Below are 22,174 nucleotides of genomic sequence, written 5' to 3'. Positions count from 1 at the left end.
TGTACATGTTTGTCATTATGTGGAATACCATTCCACAATCAATGACAGATGCCAGTCCTTCTGAATTACTAAGGAGAATACTCCAAGGCTTCCCTTGACTGTCCCTATCTAGACTTGGCTGAGGCATCTCTACCAAGGCAAAAGATAATGCATTCTGGATGTGGCCTCTTCTGAGTCTTCTGATTTGCATTGCAAAGGTTGGCCCTTGAAATTAAGGAGAGGGAGCCAAGTTGATTCTTGGCCCCATAATGGAAATTATCATAGTGTGTGGCGAGGTGTAGGGGGGTTCGGAGCCCAACTCCGCCTTTAGCCCTTACTCACTCATGGGCCTCGGGCAGGTACTAATTCTCACTGGGTCTAATATCTTCCTGTGTGAACTGAGGACAGTACCTTGTCCCTCACTGGACGGTCACGAGGACTTAGCACTGCAATATGTGCAACCATGGAGCTCAGCCTTTCCTTCCTGGAAACTCAACCAAAAACAAAGTGAAAGGAGAAATTGCTCAAATATGATACCTTCAACTGCTGAAATAAATTGGCTCTGCTGTTTGTATACCCACACTTTCAAAGGCAGCCTCAAAATATGACTATCTCCTAAGTGAGGAGGAATGTTATATATGCCGAGTTGATTCTGTATCAATAAAGCAACAGTATACTCAACACAACTGAATTTATATTTAAGAGCTACAATAATTTTTAAATCTATATGGCATATAAAATTAACTCTGTTATCAATCTCAAGGTTGGCTGTGAACAGGAATTATCTGGGAGGCCTGGGTCCCATCCTCAGAGATTCTGATGAACTTGGTCTGGGATGCAGCCTCGACATCAAGATTTATTTTTTAAAGTTTCCCAGGTGATTTTAATGTGCAACCTAGAGACCTACTGATCTAACTTATAAAGATTTTTCAGGTATTTAAGAGTATGGTTATGCGATACAAAGCATTTAATGCATTCAGAGGAAAAAAGTACTTAAGTAAACTTTGTTTGATAGACACAAAATAATTGGATTACAGAAAGAATTATTTTACTTTCAACCAGTTTTTGGCCTTCATGTAAACTCATCCAATAGTACAAGATTCACAGAAATCCCAGTGGGAAAGCAAGTTTGGCTCAATAAGGACTGTCCAGGGGCCTCAGGAAGATTAGGAGTGGACAGCCACTGTCCTTATTGTCATTCGAAGATGAGAAAAGACTCGACTCTGGACGGGACTCAGGTCTGGGCACATTGCAGACTATATGGAGGGGGATGGCAGGCTCCTGAGAACACAGCAGGGGCCCACCTCTGCAGAACATCCTACTGTGGTGCCTCAGCCATTTCCCAGGAAGGTTTGCAGAACAGAAGGCCCTTTAGAGATTAACTTTGAAAGCAAAAAGAGGTAGTTATAAGTATCGCCTCCAGTGGGGAAAAGCACTCAGAGTAAAACCCCAAACACAGAACATCTGTCTAAGAGTATGGGCCTGAGGCTGAAGGGATCAGAAAAGATCTCTCACCTCAAGATCCCCAAGCTCGTACCTCAGGGCAAGAAGAGATACAGGAGGCCTTTGTAATCCTGTTCAGAAAAATAAGAGGCAACATTCCAGCCACTGGAAAGGAAAGACCTCTGTGCTGTCAGCGAGGCAGTGGGGCCCGCTAAAAAGACAGTGGGTCCAACATGTTGCCCCACGCTGAAAACAGAGACCAGCAAAACCCTGAGCTAAATTCACTTAGGGACACAGCTCTCAGTTTTCAGAAAACATCTGGTCACCTCATCACCAAGGCGAGTTCTGGCCAAGGTATCGCAATATGAAGCAGTAAAAAGACATTTCTGGAAGCAAGGGAAAGCCACAGGCTTTCCTTCCAAAATAAGCGTTACCTGTGGCCCTGTGGAGTGAAAGCAGGCCTCCCAAGCCTGGAGAATCTACGTGCCAAGACCTACAGCACGTTGCACTCATCCTGGGCACACCAGAGAGTCTAGGCAATGGAGTTTGTTCTTTAAACCCATTAGGTACACAGATGTAAAGTGAGGAAAATTCCAGGCAAGAAGGAGGAAAATCACGCATTCTTGGGAGCACTTGGAGATTTCAAGAGTACTATGTGGTCCCAGGGAGCCTTGCAGCCTCCACCTTCCTGAGAATGTTACCTGGACACGTCGGGCAGCACATCCCCAGATGCTTGGAAGGGCTCTTACAATGAACAACACATCGCACCTCAGACTCAGTGACAACGCCTTCCTGAAAAACAGAGCGCCACAAGCAAAGTCAGTGCAGAATTCCCACTGAGGAGCTATTCACTTTTGGGAAGTAACCAGGTAGTAGGAGAGGAGCCCAAACCCAAAAAACACAAAGAGGGGGAGGGTGTCAAGTCCAGAGGTACATGGCACGAATGAGGTCTGGTCTCCCCGGCTCACCCCTTGCTGCTTTCCACCTCAGCGTGCAAATCCCGTCACCTGTTGTTTTCCCTGTCCTTGCTCTTTCTCCTTGGCCCTAATTTCTTTCTTTCTTTTAACTCAAGTATTTAAGACGTTCTTGCTGTGTAGCCGACAGAGTGTAGCTGTTCATTCACAATTGTTTTAAGTTTTCATCACTTACTATATTTTCTACAATTGACATTACGCTTTCAGCCCAGAATTCATTAATTATGAGGCACAGAGTAAAAGCATAATACTTCAGATTGGCATCTGGAGACCTAAGTCCTTACCTCCCTTCTGGAAATAACTAGACCAGCTCTGCAATCTTAGCAATTTCACGCCACCTCACAGAGAGCCTGGCTCTCAAGCATCAAATGAAGAGGTTAGATAAAACTATTTTTTTTTTTTTTGAGGAAGATTGGCCCTGAGCTAACATCTGTTGCCAATGTTCCTCTTTTTCTTTTCTCCCTAAAGCCCCAGTACATAGTTGTATATCCTAGTCGTAGGTCCTTCCAGTTCTTCCATGTGGGATGCCGCCTCAGCATGGCCTGATGAGCGGTGAGTAGGTCCACGCCCAGGATCCAAACCAGCAAACCCCAGGCCACAGAAGCAGAATGTGCCAACTTAACTCCTATGCCAACTGGCCGGCCCCAGATAAAACTATTTTAAAGTTCATATTATATATGCCAAAATAGAGACTTTAGGTCTTAATAGTGGAATCAAGGTACTCATTTGCAAACTGATCTTGGGACTCAAATACTTTAATGTCAATTGAAACATTTTTTAAATTAATTTTCAGAGTTGGCCTTTGGAGAATTTTATCCATATTCTCTACCCACTTTACAAATAAATTTGTGTTTGTTTATTTGTTTAATTTTGTTTTGAGAGGACAGGTAGCACAGGCCCCAAAAAATGTAACAGTTTGACAACCAGATAATTTTCTTCATCCACCTGCTACCATATCATCTCAATCCAACAAGGAAGGTTATATCCTAAATGTCTTCATATCTATCAGGCCTAAGTCTTCCACTACCAGTGGAATTTATTGTAGTCTATATCACATTTGGGAAAGAAAAAAACAACTGCCAAAATACAGGCAATATACAACATCAAGAAAGGATCTGGGCTTTAGTTATGTAACTGAAGCAATGCAAAAGCTATGGCTCAAGATCAATTTCCATCTGGATCTGCAATCCAGATGGAGGATTCAGGTTAGTTCCCAGCATGAATTTCCTGTCTCTGATCTTCAGATTTTCCTCTTCCAGTAAGAAACTAAAGTGGTAAATAAAGGTAAGTTTTTCACCATCAGAACTCTTTCAGTAGGAAGATGTGAGAAATAAGCTAGAATTCAACTCCATGGAAATAAACCAGATCATTAGACTAGCTGTGATCTGTCTGGTACCTAGTTGTACCCAGTATATGCAGGATCTACCAGAAGTGTTTTTAATGACAGTCTCTCTTATTCCTTACAACCCCCTATGAAATAGTACTATCCTCATTTCACAGGGGATAAAAGTGAAGTCCAGAGAGGTTAAGTAACAAGGGATGTGAATGGCAGAGCCCATATTTTACTCAGTACGCTACTCTCTCTGCTCTGTTACTGATTCTGTGCCCTGAGAAGAGAAGCTCTTGGAGACAGAGGTTGCAACTGTGTCATTCTGCAAAGGAGGGTCTTAAACGAAGACTTCCCTGACGGGTACCAGTAAATGGTCATTTCCTACATTCACAGATGAGATCTCCTCCCCTTAAAGAAGGAAGAAAGTAAGTAGGAGTGGAAGGTGCCAGCAGAGCAGAGGAGCAGCTTTTTTGTAAATACCTTAACAGAGGTTTTCTTTTACGGGTTATTGAATGAAATGATATTTTTCAACCAGTTAGCAGGACTTAGGCAAAGTTTTTAAAAAGGAGGAAAATTAAAAGGCAAAGTTCATCTTTGGCAGGTAACGTCCCCTTTCTGTGTTGCATTCTGCAGTTCAGCATTTCCTGACTCCCAGGGCTATGGGTCTTTCAGATCTCTTCCAATAATAATTCAATATTCCTGCATCATTCTCTCTGGGCCCTGTTGAGTGGCTATGACCAAAGATGATAGATAACAGGAGTTTCAGTGTTGACAACTGATAATGGCTTAATGTGTTATTCAGTCAACAAAATATTCCCTCCCGGATAATAGTTTTCATTTAGTTTAAACAATTCTTCATCCAAAGGCAGCAAAATTCACTGTTGGCCCATGCAACTCAACTTGAGGATCTTCAAGACCTCTGACTGTGGTATAAAAATGTTATATGGGGCCGACCCGGGGGCCTAGTGGTTAAGTTCACACACTCCGCTTTGGTGGCCCAGGGTTTGCAGGTTCGGATCCTAGACATGAATCTACATGCCACTCACCAAGCGATGCTGTGGCGGCGTCCCATATACCAAATAGAGGAAGATGGGCACAGATGTTAGCCCAGGGCAAATCTTCCTCAGCAAAAAGAGGCAGATTGGCAATGGATGTAAGCTCATGGCCAATCTTTCTCACCAAAAAAAAAAAAAAAAAAAAAAGGTTATAGCTACTTCAAAAGGCATGCAGTTTTCTTGTTTAAAAGACAATGTAACCATGGCTTTCAGAGTGCCTCTGTCAAAGAGTGGAAATTTCACTGGTCAAGGAGCAGGGTGGGAGTGTGGTGGTGCAAATTTTAGTATGTGGCCTTTTGATGTTATAAAAACTCATGGCCCTCCTCTCTGTTCCGTGGAGCTGATTGAATCTATAACCCAGAGTAAAAATTCATCAAATACTTATTGATTCAATTAATCTATTATTTACATTTCTTCTACCTACTTCTTATTTTCACAAATAATTTAGATTTACTACAGAAATAAGCTGAATATTTAGTTGAATAAATAACTGAAGATCTTACGAGTAAACATGCCCACTATGGGCATATAATAAGAATGTGACTACATAAAATTCTGATTTCAATAAACTAAATGTCAAAATACTTGGGATAAGATCAGAGAAAAATATGCATTATTATACTAACCTTTTTTTCTCCTTTAAATGCAACAGCATATCCTTGGACAGTGAAATGGGCTGGGGGGTAAAGTGACTTATTGGTATCTTCTCTACAGAAAAGAATTCTTAAATTATGTCAAATTTAGATGAGCATTATTTGTTTAACAGAGTATTTCTTTAGAGATAAGAAAAGGAGTTTGAAAATTTAGATTCTTCACTTCCCGTTTGGTTTATCTTGCTGTATTTAACACCTGTAACAATTAGAGTCACGGGGAGTCTGTACTCTTTTCAGAGTTCAGCAAGCACCAGCCACAGTGGGCTCCTTAGGAGCTGAACGTGGTAGTTCTTAAATTTGTCGGGTTGAAATCATTGAGGTTACAGTGTACTAATTGTTTTGATTTAATACAGTTTACAGATTGGCTCCAGTTCAAACTGTTTCTAAATCAAAGAAGGAAAACATATATCCTCTAACAATACCTCTTTCTGTGTTTTATTCAAAGTTTTCGTGTTTCAAGGAATTCGTGTTTTGCTCAAAGTTGACTCACAGGAAGACATGAATTTTCCCCAAGGACATATGCATCTTCTCGGAGTTTTTCCAGGCACAATTTAACAATGGTGAACAATTCCACCGTGTGTTTCTGGGAGCAAATTCTATACAATATCTATCCTGTACCTGTCTTGTTATGGTGAATGTCACAATAAATATGCATAAGGATACAGTTGGTTTTTCATTTGTTTCTCATTTTTGTTTGGCGTTTTTTTTGCGGGGGAGAGTTTTGTTCTGTGTTGTCTGAAAGGAGCTTCTGAGGAGGACTTTACAGATTCCTTTACAACGGAGAGTAAAATAGTTGGACTTTACCTGGCACTGGAGCAGGACACAGGGTTCTGTAAGACTCTGCCATTTGAAGGAGCTGTTATAGGTATTTCCTTCATAGGTACAACCTAGACAGGAAACACAGAAGCAGGAAGAAAGGTCAAGAATGAATGTAGGTTTCTTTTATCTTTGGAGCAATGGAAGTTATGTCTTCTAAGCCAGGACTAGCGCTCCTAAGAACTATCATGCTCTTGTCTATTTTCCCCAAAACACAACTGAGCCTTCTAAATATCTACTTGGCTTTCACTTACATTAATTCTTTGACTACTGAGAAGATTAACCTCATGGACTATATTTTCAAACGGAAAATCATGGACTGATGAATTCAATTGGCCAAAATTCATAACCCCGTGACTTTATTTATGCCTAGTGAAGTACGAGGAGGACCAGGGCTGAAAACATCACTGCGAAAGGGGATTTTACGTAAGACTCAATGAACACAAAATTGCTGAAGGTCAAGAGGGAAATTTAAAACATGGCAGGAAATAAAAGTAGAAAATTAAAATATAGGAAATGATTGAAAAATTCCATACCCATCTAAGACTCTTGACAAAGTTACTGTCTTCACCAGGTGAAATATTCCAAGTCTTGCCTTCCAGCTCTGAGAGCTATGATTTCATATTTCACTTTGACTTTACTTTTAGGTAGTGAACTAGATTTAGGAAATCTGAAGCTATCAATATATGGATGATCACAGGTTAATTCACTAGCCAAAACAGAAGTCATGCTCATTGATTGGCAAAAACAGATGTCAAAGGCCAGAGATCCTCAAAAGAGGAAACTAGCCAGTTAGCTTAAGTCCCTTAGAAAGAGCTGAAGAAATAATGGTGCAAAGATCTTGATTTAGTTTGTCCAAATAACACCCTCCACCCTGTGCGTTATACTTTTGGGGAAGATGCACTTGGCTACTCTAGTCACTGCATGTTAGATTATTAGGAGCCCTTCAGGCAAAGGGATTTACCAATTACAGTCCGATTGCTTAGCGCAAAGAGTACAGAAGCAGGAACACACACAAGGGATAATGCAGAAATAAAAGGGCCTGGCTCTCTGTACCAATGATTGACTTCTGGCAAGCCAGTCAACCTCAATTCACATCAGTTTTTCTTGTCCAAGACACAGACTCACCTCCTTCCCTGAATTCTTTTAGATACTGCTGTGATAATTAAAAAAAAACTTAATGCATATAAACAGAATAATAAGGACTCTAATAGACATTTTCATAAACTTGGAACCATGATCTGATTCCCAGAGAATTATGAGTGATTGAAAAGAGCTCAGTAATACTGTGTTCTCTAGTTCCTACAAATCAAATTACTAAAGTACACAGCTGATTGGAAACATATTAGGGAAATGCTTTCACTGTATATTTTTTAATTTCCTTTGCATGAAGTGTTACAGAGATAAAATGCTCAACCACAGGAACCCCTAGCACACTACAAATACTTACGCCAAACCGAGGATGAATACAGTAAATTTTCAACAATGAAAACCAACATAAAACAATTTGGGCTAGCATAAATCTTACTGAACAAATGCACTTACAATAGACGTGCCATGTGCATGTCTGAGCCACTAACACAGACTCACTTGGATAATAAATAACTTGTTCCAAAAGATGGAGGCTGGGAAATCAGAGGACCAAATCCAATTCATGTTAAGTCCAAGTAAATATGAAACGCCTGCCAAGTCTGCCAGTGGCGTTTCCAAATATGTTATATATTTTCATCCTCTGGATTAAAAAAACTGAAAGAAAAGGTGATTTTATGTGGCTAATAGGGCAGGCAAAAATCTTGCCTTTTTTACTTTGGAGGAGGAAATGCACTACAAAACCCATATACACCAGGCAGGAACTGCAGGCTGAGAGACCGGTCCTAAACAATGCCAGGTCATGTGCAAAGAGCTCTCAGGAGTAGGACAGGCCCCTCTGGATTATTCCACTCAATATGAGATGAAAGATATTGGAACAAGAGGTCCACAGTGCAGGGAACCCAGCAACATTTTCTGCTTCAAATAACTGTCAGTTGGAAGTCTGGCTTTGCCACCATAATTTAACATGTAAAGACCAAGGTCAAATTGCCAAGTGCTTCATTGCTTAACTGCCCTTGTTTACATGTCAGTCTACCACACTTGAGTCCATATAATAGATTTTCCCAAATGTGGGATGAGTCTGAATGACAGAATAGACTCAAAAACATCTGTGCTAATCTCTCTAGTGAGTATCATCCCTACCCTTTCCTTCATCACCTACCCTCATTAGCATGAGCCAGTTAGGGACACTTCAGTATACCAAGCACTCTAACAGATTTCATATGTAAAGGATTCTTGGAGAGAAGATAATTTTAAAAAGGACATTTTCACTACTCTTTTTGGGTTCCTGTTCTAAGATAAACATGTCATCTTGATGCAAAACACTAAATGCAAGACTTAATGAAGACTCACATACAGACAATCAAAGAGAACCTCATATTTACTCCAGCATTACTTCTTATTTTCTGTAAGGCAAATTTCTTTATAATAAATTTTATTGGCCACCGACTTTATTCTATTAATAAGGCAGACAGGCAATATCTTGCCCTTCTTTTTATTGAAATGTCAGAAGAATATACTAAGTATCTCTTATTGGCCAGGGTAGAAAGAGAGGCAAAGAAAATTTTCCATCATACATTTAGGCAGTGCTTCTCAAACTACCTCTAGTGAAAGACCAGCTTGTTTTGTTTTTGTTCTTCCAATCCAATGTGGACTGACACTTTCATAAAATATAATAAAAAGGAATTATTAGAAAAATTAAATTTAAAAGACTAAGACAAAATATAAGCCCAACTTTTTACTATTATATGTAAGAGGCATAGAATTACTCTGTTGAATTATAATAAACATTTTTGTTTACTCTCCATTTCTGCATTTATTTCATTGTAGACCAGCATCATAGTCTATGGATCATTGGTGACCTGCAGAGCACATTTGGGTTGCACTGTCTTGGGGTATGTGTCGTGGAGTGGGGAGAAAACCCAAAGAAAGAATCAAAATATTTCCATCTTAGATGTTTAGAACTAGAAGCAAATTTACAGAGAATATAAATTATCTACTTCGTTTTACAGATGAGAAAATTTTCACAGAAATACTAAACTGACTTGTTCAAAGTCAGAAGGCATTAGGTGTGAAACTAACATTAGAATCCAGGTCCTGCATGAAATCCACATTTTCATATCCAGGTCTAAACCGGCTGTGTTATTTGGGTGCTTTCCAATTCATATTATCCTTTACATTGAGGACTTAATAGCCTAGGAGAAAAGCCAACACTGTCCTTGTAAAATTAAATGATAGCAGATCCAGGAACAAAATGAAAGAGTGGGTAAGGGGGGTAGACACTGGTTAGGCAACCAGTAGAGTAGCTTTGCCGTTTTTAAAAAATATTTTTAAATAAACTTTCAACAAAGGAATTTATAAACATTCATTAGTTTTCTTCTGGTGATAAAAAGCTTTTCAGATTCTACAAGCTTCAATAAAACCATCTGTACTGCAGCAGGAGGAAGTGATTATTTTCTGATAAAATCCCTAGAATATATTTAAACGAGTAGTTCTCAATCTAGGGTGATTTTATCTTTTCCCCATCCCCCACCCAGGGGACTTTTGGAAATAGCAGGAAACATTTTTGGTTGTCACAACTGGAGGATAAGGGTGCTACAAGCATCTAGTGGGTAGAGGCCAGGGTTTGCTATTAAGCACTAGAATGCTCAGCGAAGAATCAACCAGCTCAAAATGTCAATTGTGCCAAGGTTGAGAAACCCTGATCTAAACCATCACACATAGCTCCAAATTCTTCTTCTTTACATCTAAAATAATAATAATAATAAAAAAAACAATCCTAAACTAGCTACACATTACTTGTGTATGTATTTTGGCGTTTTTTGTGTTAAATATTTTCAGGGTGGGAAAGAATTTCAAAGCATTTTTTTTAAACACACATATTCTTGTAGAGAAGCCTGAACTAGTCAACTAGTCTACACAAAAAACATGTAGCAAGGGAAAAGGAAGAACATAAATAAATTGAATCCACAATTAAGCAATAAAACTCATTTTTTCTATTAGTTGTGACCTTTTTCAGTGGCCACGTTATCCCAAGGGAGAAAGAATACCACATATTTTCATCATTCTGTTGTTAAAGTAGCTGTTAAAAATCATCGGGACCATAAAAAATGGCGTTGGCCTTCTAACGAGCCTTAATTCCACCTACTTTCACTCTTCCAGCCTTAATTCTTTCATTTTTCATGTTAATGTTAGCCTAAGGGCCGAGAACTGGATCTTACCCTTACCAATAACTTAACCTCTGGCACCCAAGAGCCTCACCATGTGGCCCCAATCTACCTTTCCAGCCTTTTCTCTTCATTCCTGGAACTCCATTTAGGTCCCTGGAATTATCCACCTTTCCCTGATCACAATGAACTTGAATCCTACTTAGAGCAGGTTCAAGTTCTTCGACCAAGCCTATCTGGCTTCTGCCTCCACCATCCCACTGAAACATCACTCTCTCAGGATGCAGCTGCCTACTAAGTACCCAATCCAAGGGATACCCAGTCTTTATTTTACAGGACTTCTCTGTGGCGGGCTGACCACGCTTTCCTTCTTCCACTCCACGTCCCCTACCCTCCACTCCCCCACACACACAGATACCTTCTAGATGTTCTCTTCCAATTATCTTTGTATTCCCTCTACTCCTGCCTCAATTAAGCTGCTGGTTGTTTCTCACTTGGACTATAACAACAGGCTCCCTGATTGTTTCTCCTGGCTGGGATAGGGGCCTTTTTCAAGCATCCTCCTGCACAGTTACGAGTGTATGCTCTTTCTAATCCAAGTCTTATTACCTCATTCACACACTTGAACTCTATCAATGAGTGATGGTTCTCAGCCTGGCTGAGGTGCAGACTGGTACCTATCCCTAACCTTTCTTCTCCAGACCAATTGGATCAGAGTCTCTGGAAGTAGGAAATAGAAGAGGAATCTAATGTGCAGCCAGGATTGAAAAACACTGACCTTTACTATAAAATTCAAACATCTTAGCATATACAACTCTGAGATCTGGCCTTGACTCACTTCTTCATTCTCTTATCTGCTGCTCCCAAACTCCCCACACTGCAGACATGCTGCACTTACAATTCCCCCAAATATTGTCAGGAGATCTCATCCTATGATTTTGCAAATGCTGGCCCCTTCTTGAAAAACTCAGATCTTATCCATTCCCTCCATCTCTGTTGTCCCCACAATGACCCGTAGGTCACCCAGGCTCCCCTTCTTTGCCTGGCTAATGCCTCCTTCAAGACTCACCTCAAGATCATAGCCTCTGGAAACATCCTACTCAGGATGTGCTCCTATGCTCTTTCTCCACGCACACTTGGCCTTTCAAATATCCATTTCCAAATCCCTTTCACTACTTTGTGTGTAGCAGGTATGTAATAAATGTTTGCTTTCACTTGTATTAAATAGTAAGCATCAACCTACAGCTATTCCTGCAAACCACAGAAAAAGAACATAGAAAGGATGACATTTCCTGGACCTCTTGTCTTCTCCTCTGGACAGGTGGACCAGTTTAATTCACTATTCCACCTCCAGAAACAGCAAAGCTTTCCTGGAGCAACTCAGACGTCAGTCTGTCTCTTCTAATACCAACCCTCTCCTCCACTCCCCCATGGACCAGGCCAGCTATGGTTAAACACAATGAAGGCAAGTCCATGAGCATCCCAGCACCTACTGAACCTTAGAAATGAGAAGTGTATCAACTTTCTCAGGGCCCTCTTCCCATGCTGTGGAAGCCTCATCGTAAGTAAATTTTCAGGAGGGTACCTCTTTCCAAAACCTACTTTGGCCCCCCCAAATTACTAGTTTATTCTTGTCTTTTGGGGGGGGGTAGCATGCAAACTATCATATTTACTTAAATTAAACCAAACTTCGGGTCTTTGAAGTCAGTTCATGTCACATGGTACAGGGAAGCAGAGCAGACAGGTCTGCCATTTTTTGCTGCTTCCACGCCACCTGACAGGGCACCTCCATCTCCTGGACTAGGTCGATAAGCCCCAAATTACTCCAGCCCAATACAATTTTTTTTAATGAACCACTTTTCAGACACTGTTCTCAAGAAACATATGGAAGTATAATCAAAGGGATAAGCATAAAATCTAACTAGCCATTCTGGGGCTTAAACTGTGTCCTTAGGAGTTCATTTAAAACAGGCTTTTATTACTCTTCAAGGCTGTACCTACCATGAATCCTGCAGGCAATTTTGCTTATTTTTGGCTAATGGGAATTTTATAGCCAAACCATTTCCTCAATCCCAAGAGAAAGAATCAGACCCACGTATTGAGTTCTTAAAGGGTGGTGTGTTCCCCTTGCCACAACATTCCTTTTCATAGATTTTTTGGTTTGTTTTCCAGTTAGGAACTAAATATATTACTGAAGTGAAATAGTCAACAATAGAAAAAGAAATGGTAGAAAGCTATTTTACTTAATTTTTGATGGCTTTATGAATGAAATCCTAAATAGGCAGAAACGTCAGATGAGCACAGATGACTTGCAAAGTCAGCTCCCTTCACCAGTGTAAAGGAACACAAAGTCTCCATGTGACTTTGTTGGATTTCTAATCTATGTGTTTATTGAAGACTGTAAAGTGAGGAAATTGTGGTTGAAAGGACCAATCTCATAACTTTATAGTATGATAATACATACCATATCTGGCATTGATGTTAAAGTCATAAAAGAGATTCTATGAGCCACAAATAAATTAGGCTTCTATTCAATAAAATATGTTTTCAAACTTTTAATGTAATTGATACAATAAAGGAAATATGCAATGCATTAAAGGAGAAAAATGCTTGCAACAACTTTTTTGTACAAGCTGCATCACCAATCATTCCTGCATTTGATCTGTTCTTACCATAAACACTTCTAAATATGGGAGTGCTTCTACCTCTGGGCTGAATCAGCACTGCACAGCCATTCTACCCTAGCACCCCATTGTCAAACAGCCAACACCTATTGCTTCTCAACAGGCAAAAGAGAAAGAACAAAGTTGAGCTCATACTGAGCAAAAATGGAGAAAGGAGAAAAACCAGAAGAGACTGTCCTGTGAATTCTGTGAAGTCATAAGACTCATTTTCCAATGTGGGCAGGGAAATGGCACTAGAGGTCACTTCCAAAGATGAGTTCCAAAAAATATTTTCAAAAATACTGCATAAATAATCCCCCAACAGGAAAAAAGAAAAAAGAGGGAAAATGAAAATCATCACATAATTATTCCAGGTGAGGCATGGTCCTTGGGTTTCCACATGTGATTTAATTTTATTCTCATAAAAAGTGCTCTAGGATAGAAAACATTTTACCCCTAGTTTTTAAAAATGAGGAAACCAAGATTCAGAAAAGCTAAATTACTTTGTCCGGGTCACACAGCCACTCTTTTTATCTTACTCCAAAATCCACGTTCCATTCATCATTCGGGTCCTTGCAGGCACACAGAAGGAGCTCAGAAAGTGGCAGCTTCAGGAGTGAAAATGACAGCCCTGCGGAAGATGACATGCTGCCTCTCAGTGATACTTTAATCATGTTCCAGGGATGTCTGAAAACCAATATTATAAAGTAAACTGCAGGTTTTGTGGCTGAAGAGGCAAGACCTGCTTTTGTGGATTTATGTTTAAACTCTGTTCTAAACACCTTTACTGTTGGCTACCAATCGTGCTATGCTATGCTTTAGGCCTTTTGACTTTATGAAGCAACAAATAATAAGGAAGCAAAAGATCAAATCCAAACATCTAAGATTGGATTCATGCATTTGTCAAAATAGGAACATGTTTCCCAGTTTGGGGTGCACAGTAGCAGCCTAAGAAAATGAAATTTATTTGAAGACAGCAAAACAACCAATAACCTCATAGGGTAAACTATGGTGGCTACAGACAAAAAGTCATGAATGGAACCCTCAGTTTCCCCAAAGTAATTTCAAAGATATCAGTGAAAATCTCTCCGATGAACATAAAGAAGAAATGAGTTATATACAACACACATATGAAATGCCATTTGGGTGATTAATGTAGTGCCCTGCACGATTTTTATACTTTGGGAAGCATATTATATGGATGTAACCTTTACAGTTGACTAAATAGGATGTTTAGGGCTCATTGCAAAAAAATAACTGTCAGAAATATCCCATCACCCCCCTTTTTCTTTTACTTTTTATTTTGAAGTAATTATCAATTCACAGGAAGAGACAAAAACATATACAGAGAGGTTCCATGTACCTTTCACTCAGCCTCCTCCAATGTTAACATCTTGCATAACTATAGTACAATATCACAATCAAGAAATTGACATTGGTGCAGTCCACAGAGCTCATTCAGATTTTACTGGTTTTACATGTACTCCTTTGTGTGTGTGTGTGTGTGTGTGTGTGTGTGGTTCTATATAGTTTTATCACATGTGTAGATTTGTGCAACCAACCAACATACAAGACTGTCCTGTCACCACAAGGCCCTCTCGAGCTATTTATTTATAACTACACTCACTCTGCTTGCAGCTTCCATCTCTAAACCCTGACAACCACTAATCAGCTCTCCATCTCTATACTTTTGTTAAGAATAACAAAAGTTATTTGGCTCAATTTATATAAATTGGCTCTTTTCTCTCAGAATAATTCTTTTGAGACCCATCCAAGTTGTTGCATGGATCAATAGCATGTTCCTTTCTACTGCTGAGTAGCACTTTGTGGTATGGATGTACCACAGTTTAACCCTTCACCTGTTGAAGGACATCTGAGTTTCTTCCAGTTTTTTTTGCCTATTATGATTAAAACTACTATAAACATTTTGTGTACAGAATTTTGAGTTAACACAGGTCTTCATTTTACTGAGATTAATGCCCAAGAACACAATTGCTTGGTCATATGGTAAATGAATGTTTAATTCTATAAGAAACTGTCATACTAATTTCCAGAGTGGATGAATTATTTGACATTTTCACCAGCAATATATGAGAATTTTCCACAACTTCACCAGCATTTGGTGTTATCGTGCTATATATTTTTTTAGCCATTTTGATAGGTGAGTAGTGAAATCTTGTGGTTTTGATTTGCATTTTCCTAATAGCTAATGATGTTGAATATCTGTTCATGTGGTTTATAGCCATCTGCATTTACTATTTGGTGAAATATCTCTTCATATCTTTTTCCTATTTTCTAATTAGACTTTTTGTTCTCTTCACAAAGTCTTCCACAAAGCAAATTTGTTTTTATTTTAGTGAAGTCCAATTTATCAATTTTTCCTTTCTATGGACAATGCTTTTGGTATCAAATCTAAAAACTCTTTGCTCAACCCTAGGTCACAAAAGTTTTCTCCTACATGCTTTTTATACATGTTTTATAGTTTTATGTTTCACATGTAAGTCTGTGACCAATTTTGAGTTAATTTTTGTATAAAATAGGAGGTTTAGATCACATTTATTTTTTCCTATGGAGGTCTAATTCTTCCAGCACTGTATGTTGAAAGGTTAGTCTTCTTCCATTGAATTGCCTTGGTACCTTTGTCAAAAATCAGTTGGACATATTTGTGTGAGTCTACTTCTGGGTTCTCCATTCTGTTCCACTGATCTATGTGTCTATCCCTCCACCAAAATCACACGGTCTTTATTACCGTAGCTATATCATAAGTCTTGAAATTGGGTAGACTGATCCTTCCCACTTTATTCTTATTTTACAAAATTGTTTTAGCTATTCTGGGTCCTTTGTCTTTTTACATAAATTTTAGAATAAGCTTATCTATGTCTACAAAATACCCCTTTTGGGCATAACTCGTTTTATGCCATTTTAAAAATTATTTATATGGGAAAATCAGACTTGATGCACATATCATCCAGGCACCTCTCCCGCTGCAGGGATGAAGTCTGCCCATGTTTGCCAAGTACACTTTTGGAAGCATTTGTCAAAGAGCCGTCCAAGGACTAAGGGCCTACCTAGGGGGCCTGTAAAAATGTAGATTCCTGCATCCCAAATTTCTCTCCTTATCTGCCACCTCCTTAGCCTGGGCACTTTTCTAGAAAGTTTGAGCTGAACCTCATGTGCTTGGGATGATTTTAGAACTGTGTGGCCAGCAAAATGAGTGTCTGATTAAACAGCCCAACATATCCTCACAGTCTTCTGGGAGGCTGTGTGTGGCCCCCTCTGATCTCATCCCACGAAATCAGACAGAGGTCTTTGTTACTTCAAAACATGGGTAGATAAGGGCATTAAAGAGAAAAATTCAGCCTCTCTAAAAACAGGACAAAATTGAAAAAGACCTTAACCTATGGGCAGAAGCTATAGAAGAGATCGCCAAATATCTGACAAGAAAAGCAGTCACTGATTGGTGTGATCATACTTGGGAGGAATGAGGAGAAATCTCCACCAACAGATGAGCCCCCACCTCATCCAATATGGAGCGGAGGGAGGGGCGATTAACGCAAGCTCTGTACTATTAATCTCCTGCACTCCCTGAATCCGAGAGGAACCACAGATATCTGAATTTTAGCTTGTCAACAAAGGCTTATCTTTTAAACTGTATTTCTTTTGTTAGTGGTATTTGTTAAAAAGAAGAAAAATACCGAGTTTCTGGCATATAGTCAGTGGTGTGCTGCTAACGTTTAACAACCAGCCCTACAAGAGAGAAAAGCCTTGACTTTGTAGTGTGTTCCAATTTCCAAAGTGTAAATACCCCCACCATGGTCAATTTTGAGATTCCAATGTGATGTCATCAAACACAGAGCTGCGAAGATAAGCACTCCAGTACACCACTGTATACAGAACTGTGTGTTTTAACATTAGAAGTAATTGGGTCTGTGAAACCTTTTCTCTCCCTAACAGCAGACCAGGAATATTAGTTTAGGGTATTTTATTGGTGTCAGAGGTCATGGTGTTTATTCTATATACCTAGATAAAATACTTAAGAATACCAACAGTCACATATTTCAGTTATGACATTGTATCTGGCCCTCTTTCTCCTAAACTTAGTACACACAAACTCATAATTTAGCCAGGAGAACATTCATTCCAGTGGCTCCCAAGCCTGTTGAACATCAGAACCATCTGGGGGCTAATTAAGAATACAGATTCCTGGTGGAAACAACCCAAGTGTCCACTGATGGATGAATGCATAAACAAAATGTGGTATATGCATACAATGGAATATTATTCAGCCTTAAAAAAGAATGAAATTATGATACATGCTACAACATGGATGAACCTTGAAGACATTATCTTAAGTGAAATAAGCCAGACACAAAAGGGAAAATATTGTATGATCCCATTTATATGAAGTACCTAGATTAGGCAAATTCATGGAGACAAACTCATAAACAAAGCAGAACAAAGGTTATCAGAGGCTGAGGGGAAGGGATAAAGGGGCATTATTGTTTAATGGGTACATAGTTTCAGTTTGGAATGATGAAAAAGTTCTAGAAATAGATAGTGGTGGTGCTTGCACAACAGTGTGACTGTCACTCAAACTGTACACTTTAAAATGGCAATACTGTACACAATAAAAAATGAATACATATGCCTGGGCCTCATTCATGGGAAATTATGATTCACTTGGTCTGGAGTGGCAGTCAGGCATCTGAATATTTCACAAGCAGTCCTAGCAATTCTAAGGCACATACACGTTCCGGACCTCTGCACTTTACAGAAGAGGTAATCAATTTAGTGCAACCTCTGCATTTCATGGAAGAGGAAACCAAGGCCCAGAAAAAAGTGGCTTGGCCAAGGTCAAGTAACTAGAAGTGGCAGAGTTGAGAACTGATTCCACATATAATTCCAAGTCCAGTCTTCTTTCACTTCATTCTTCAAATGACTCAGAGTCTTTATGACATCCTACAGTCCACAAGCCCCAAGGCACAGAAGTTTCCTGTCTGGATGCCTGAAGATATTACCCTGGCTTTTGCATTTAGCACCTCAATGTAGCCTTACATCTAGAGTTTTGAAGTTGTTACCCTTGCATTCACAGCCTCAGCAAGGTGACCATACCACAGTCGCCAGAACCCAAAATATCAAAAACTCAAAGTATATTTTCAAATCTGATCCCTCTGCTTGTCCCAGGTATGGTTCAGAGAATGCCCGGACATTCTCGGGCAGTCAGAGGGCTGCCTCACGTGTTAAACATCAGTCGGTCTATGCCCAAGCATGTCTGCAAATAAACATGTTGAGCCCTTTAACTACCAAGTTCCTAGAAACATAATTAGCTGGCTCTGGTGTAAATAAGCTCATCTGAGTGAAGAAGGCACTCAAGTTCATGGACATACCAATGTGCTTTGTTCCCCTTCATCATCACGTCCATCTTGTTAAATGTCAGCCTCTCTAGCAGACAGATTTCTAAGGCAAATACACATTAGCTCTCAAGATAAAAAGAGAACCTAGAACATTTGATCTTAAAAAAAAAAAAAAATTGTGCCAACTTCTGAAGAGACTGGAAGAGAGTATTCTCAGATCAAAGCAATAAGAATGATAATAATTGCAGCATGATGATCATTTTAAAAATAATAAACAGGTGCAGGTATTTTCACACATCTTCATAAATATATACATGTCACACATACAGACATACTTTCAATTTCACAGTTGCCAAACTTAAGCAGCAAATAAAAGAGAAACTAGACAGACGTCGGGGGCTTCTGTATCAACTAACTTCTTTCCCGTAGTTTCTGATGATGCACCCCAAATTTCTACCTGGAATACTTAGCTTTACTTGTCTCAATTTGATAGGGTCCATGAAACAATGTCAATAGAAGCCTCAGGGGAGATAAGAATGTTTTGATTCCAAGACATTTTGAGATGATAAGCGTCACTGTAATTTCACTCCCATAGTGAAATATAAGACAGGAGAGGGAAACATCATCTTAAAGTGCAGGGTGGTTTACTCTTCTTGGTGCGCCAGTTATAAGCAGTCACAGAATAGTTGTAAGAGCAGCTGCAGAAAACTCAAAGCCAAATTAGAGATGTGTTTTACATAATATTATAAAAGGAAGCAGACAGTCATATCAAAATGATAGTAACTAGGAAATCTGAAGTCATAATTTCATAATATTACTTAGTAATTTTGCACAGTACAATGAAAGATCTACTGAAAATTACGTTTAGGTTATCACTAAGTCTATTAGTACTGAAATATACTACTGCCACTACCATATGAAAATACACAGGCAGTGGTGATTTTAGGGATTTTTTTTAACCTCTAGGGAATTCAGTGAAGAAACCGTAAAGTATTAGAAGCCTGGGACTGGTTTATAGATATCCAGTCACTTGTCGTTCCTATTTAGCCATTCTTATTCTCTCCCTACAATTCTCACTCAACTCTTTTTAAGCCCTGCAGAATTCCAAAAAGGACTTAAGATGTGTTAAGAGGTATACAGCTCAATAGTAATACACTGAATATGCAGTTGACATCATGAGACATGTACTGAACTAGGAAGACTGGAATTTGGTCCCAATTTTCCTATCTTTCCCTTACTCTCCTTTTTCCAACATATATCCAACTACTGTGTGCCAGGCATAATGATTATGGCTAAGAATACTATAGTCCCTGCCCTCACAGAACCTCCAGTTTAGTGGGAGCTACAGAAATTCAAAATGCTAAACCACAATTGTGCCAATTGTGAAGAAGGGGAGATACTTAATTCCATGGCAAGTAGCCATGAAGGTCAGGAAGTGATGCCTAAAGTGAGACTGAAGAAAGAGTAACAGTTAACTAGATGACATAGAATGGAAAAGCAGCCCAAGTAGAGGGAACAGTATGTACAAAGCCCCATGGCAGGAAGCGGGCACAGAACACGGGGAGAAACAAGAGTAAATTTCCTACCTGGAGGGGTCCAGAACAAGAGGAGGCTAGAGGGGTAAACAGGAGCCAGACCTTGCAGGGCTTGGTGGCCACCTAACCAGGGGAGGAGAGGGAATGGCCAAGGGTGAGCACTTGCAAAGACTCACCATGTGCAGTGACCTGCAAGCTATCTTCTAGCTCTAAGCACCAATCTCTATAGATGCGTCTCCCTGCCATGCATCCCAGAGCTGCTCTGAGGATAGTGGGTAGAATGCCAAGGTGGTCCCCAAGATTTCCACTCCCTGATACATCCACCTTGTATAATCCCCTGCCCTTGAACTTGGGCAAGACTTGTGAATGTAATGGATATCACTCCCATGATTAGGTTATGTCACGTGGCAAAGAAGAAGAGACTTTGCAGGTGTAATTAAAACCCCTAATCAATTTTACTTTGAGTTATTAAAGAGGAAAACTATCTGGAGTGGGCCTGATCTAACAGATGAGCCCTTTAAAAGGGTCTATAGGTCAGAGAGACGTTCTCCTGCTGGCCCTGAAGAAGCAAGCCATTCTACAGCTGCAAGCAACTGAATTCTACTAACAACAGTGTGAGCTTAGAAGACGACCTTGAGCCTCAGATGATACCTCAGCCCTGGTTGGCCTTGATGGCAGCCTTGTGAGACCCAGCTAAGCCATGCCCAGAATCCTAACCCATGGAAACTGTGAGATAATAAATGAGTGTTATTTTAGGCCACTAAGTTTGTCATAGCTTGTTATGCATCAATAGAAAATTAATAGACTGGGCATCAGTCGCTGAAGGCAGCTCTGTTAGGCTGGTAGCCACTGGAGAGGACACCCATATCCTGATAGGGCTGCCAGGCCCACGCCTGACTGCAGCACTTTGCATATGATACAACAGGGACACTAGGACCGCTGTCAAAAAGAGAAGCATTCTCAACTTGCTCACGTTAGGAAAGTCAAAACTGATGCACCTCAAGTCAGCAGCAAGTCTTGGAAATCTAACCTTCTAACTTAAAGGCGACCACAAACTCTCCACGTAAACTGCCTTCCAAAATCCAACAGAATCTAAAAAACAGAGGCCATGAATAAGTGGATTGGGACATATTTGACACGGAAGGCTGATCTCTGTTTTAAGCTTTCTTACTAGTTTTAACAACAAAAACAGACTTTGAAAAAATATGATTTTAATGTTAATAAGATCTTTTCAAAAAACAGGGTCATTCTTATTTAAACACCAAAAAAGCCTGGTTTATATTATGGAAAACCCATCTGAAATATAACATTTTATACATCATTTTTTCAGTTAGAGAAAAGGAGGGGGAAAAAGAAACCCCTCTAGTTTTTTATTTTGTTTTGCTTTTTCTTGTCTTTAAAAACATATTAACAGCCCCCACTCAAATTTCGGGGGCTGGGCAGATAAAATTAGTTATATCGTTAAAGGTTAAAATAGTTATAGGTTAAAATATATATGTAGGCATTCCATAATCTAATAACTTTCATCAGGAAATACATCAGAAATTCTCTTAAGCTGAAAATCATGGTAAAAATAACAGTGGCCCTGGAATTGAGTGACCCAGTGGTGGTGATGTTTTTAAGAGCAATGCAATTTCCCAAGATGTTTTAAGTGATAGGTCAGAGTCTCAGCATTACAACACTTAGGAGTAAAGCGAGTGGAGACTTCTTTGCGGTTGGAAACAAAGTACACACACATAATATGCAGAGACTGGCTCTGGAAGGATCCCCAAGAATCTGGTAAATGATTGTCTCCAGGAAAGGGTACCAGGTGGCTAGAATCAAGAGTGAGAGGGAGCCTTACATTTACTATAGACACCTTTGTATATTTTTAATTGTATGAATGCATTTTCTATTAAAAATATTTTATGAAACTAGGCACACACATACTCACAAAAGAGTAAAGCTCATCTAAATTGTCTGGTTGGGGCACTGCTACAGTATAAACAGTCATGGATACTGAAGAGGAAAAATAAATTAAGTTAGGGGTTCCCAAAAAAATGTTAATTAGTAATAAAAGTCACTGCCTCCTGAGCCACATGCTGTTTTCAATCACCTTCACAAAGTTTCTCTGCCC

The 22,174-nt window shown here is 39.6% G+C and overlaps 1 protein-coding gene across 2 annotated transcripts in view; it reads right to left on the bottom strand.

The window, feature by feature from the left end:
- BMPER (BMP binding endothelial regulator) overlaps nucleotides 1–22,174 on the bottom strand; it is a 231,279-nt gene that overhangs the window by 168,050 nt on the left and 41,055 nt on the right. For both annotated transcript variants that reach the window (XM_058569040.1, XM_058569050.1), the window contains exons 4-5: nucleotides 6,239–6,321; nucleotides 2,124–2,214 (exon numbers count right to left, since the gene is read on the bottom strand). In XM_058569040.1, coding sequence (XP_058425023.1) covers nucleotides 2,124–2,214; nucleotides 6,239–6,321 — 174 coding nt within the window. The remainder of the gene's footprint in view (nucleotides 1–2,123; nucleotides 2,215–6,238; nucleotides 6,322–22,174) is intronic.

The sequence above is a fragment of the Diceros bicornis genome, chromosome 3, assembly GCF_020826845.1.
Source record: "Diceros bicornis minor isolate mBicDic1 chromosome 3, mDicBic1.mat.cur, whole genome shotgun sequence".
NCBI lineage: Eukaryota > Metazoa > Chordata > Mammalia > Perissodactyla > Rhinocerotidae > Diceros > Diceros bicornis.
This window is presented reverse-complemented; position numbering and strand designations above follow the sequence as displayed.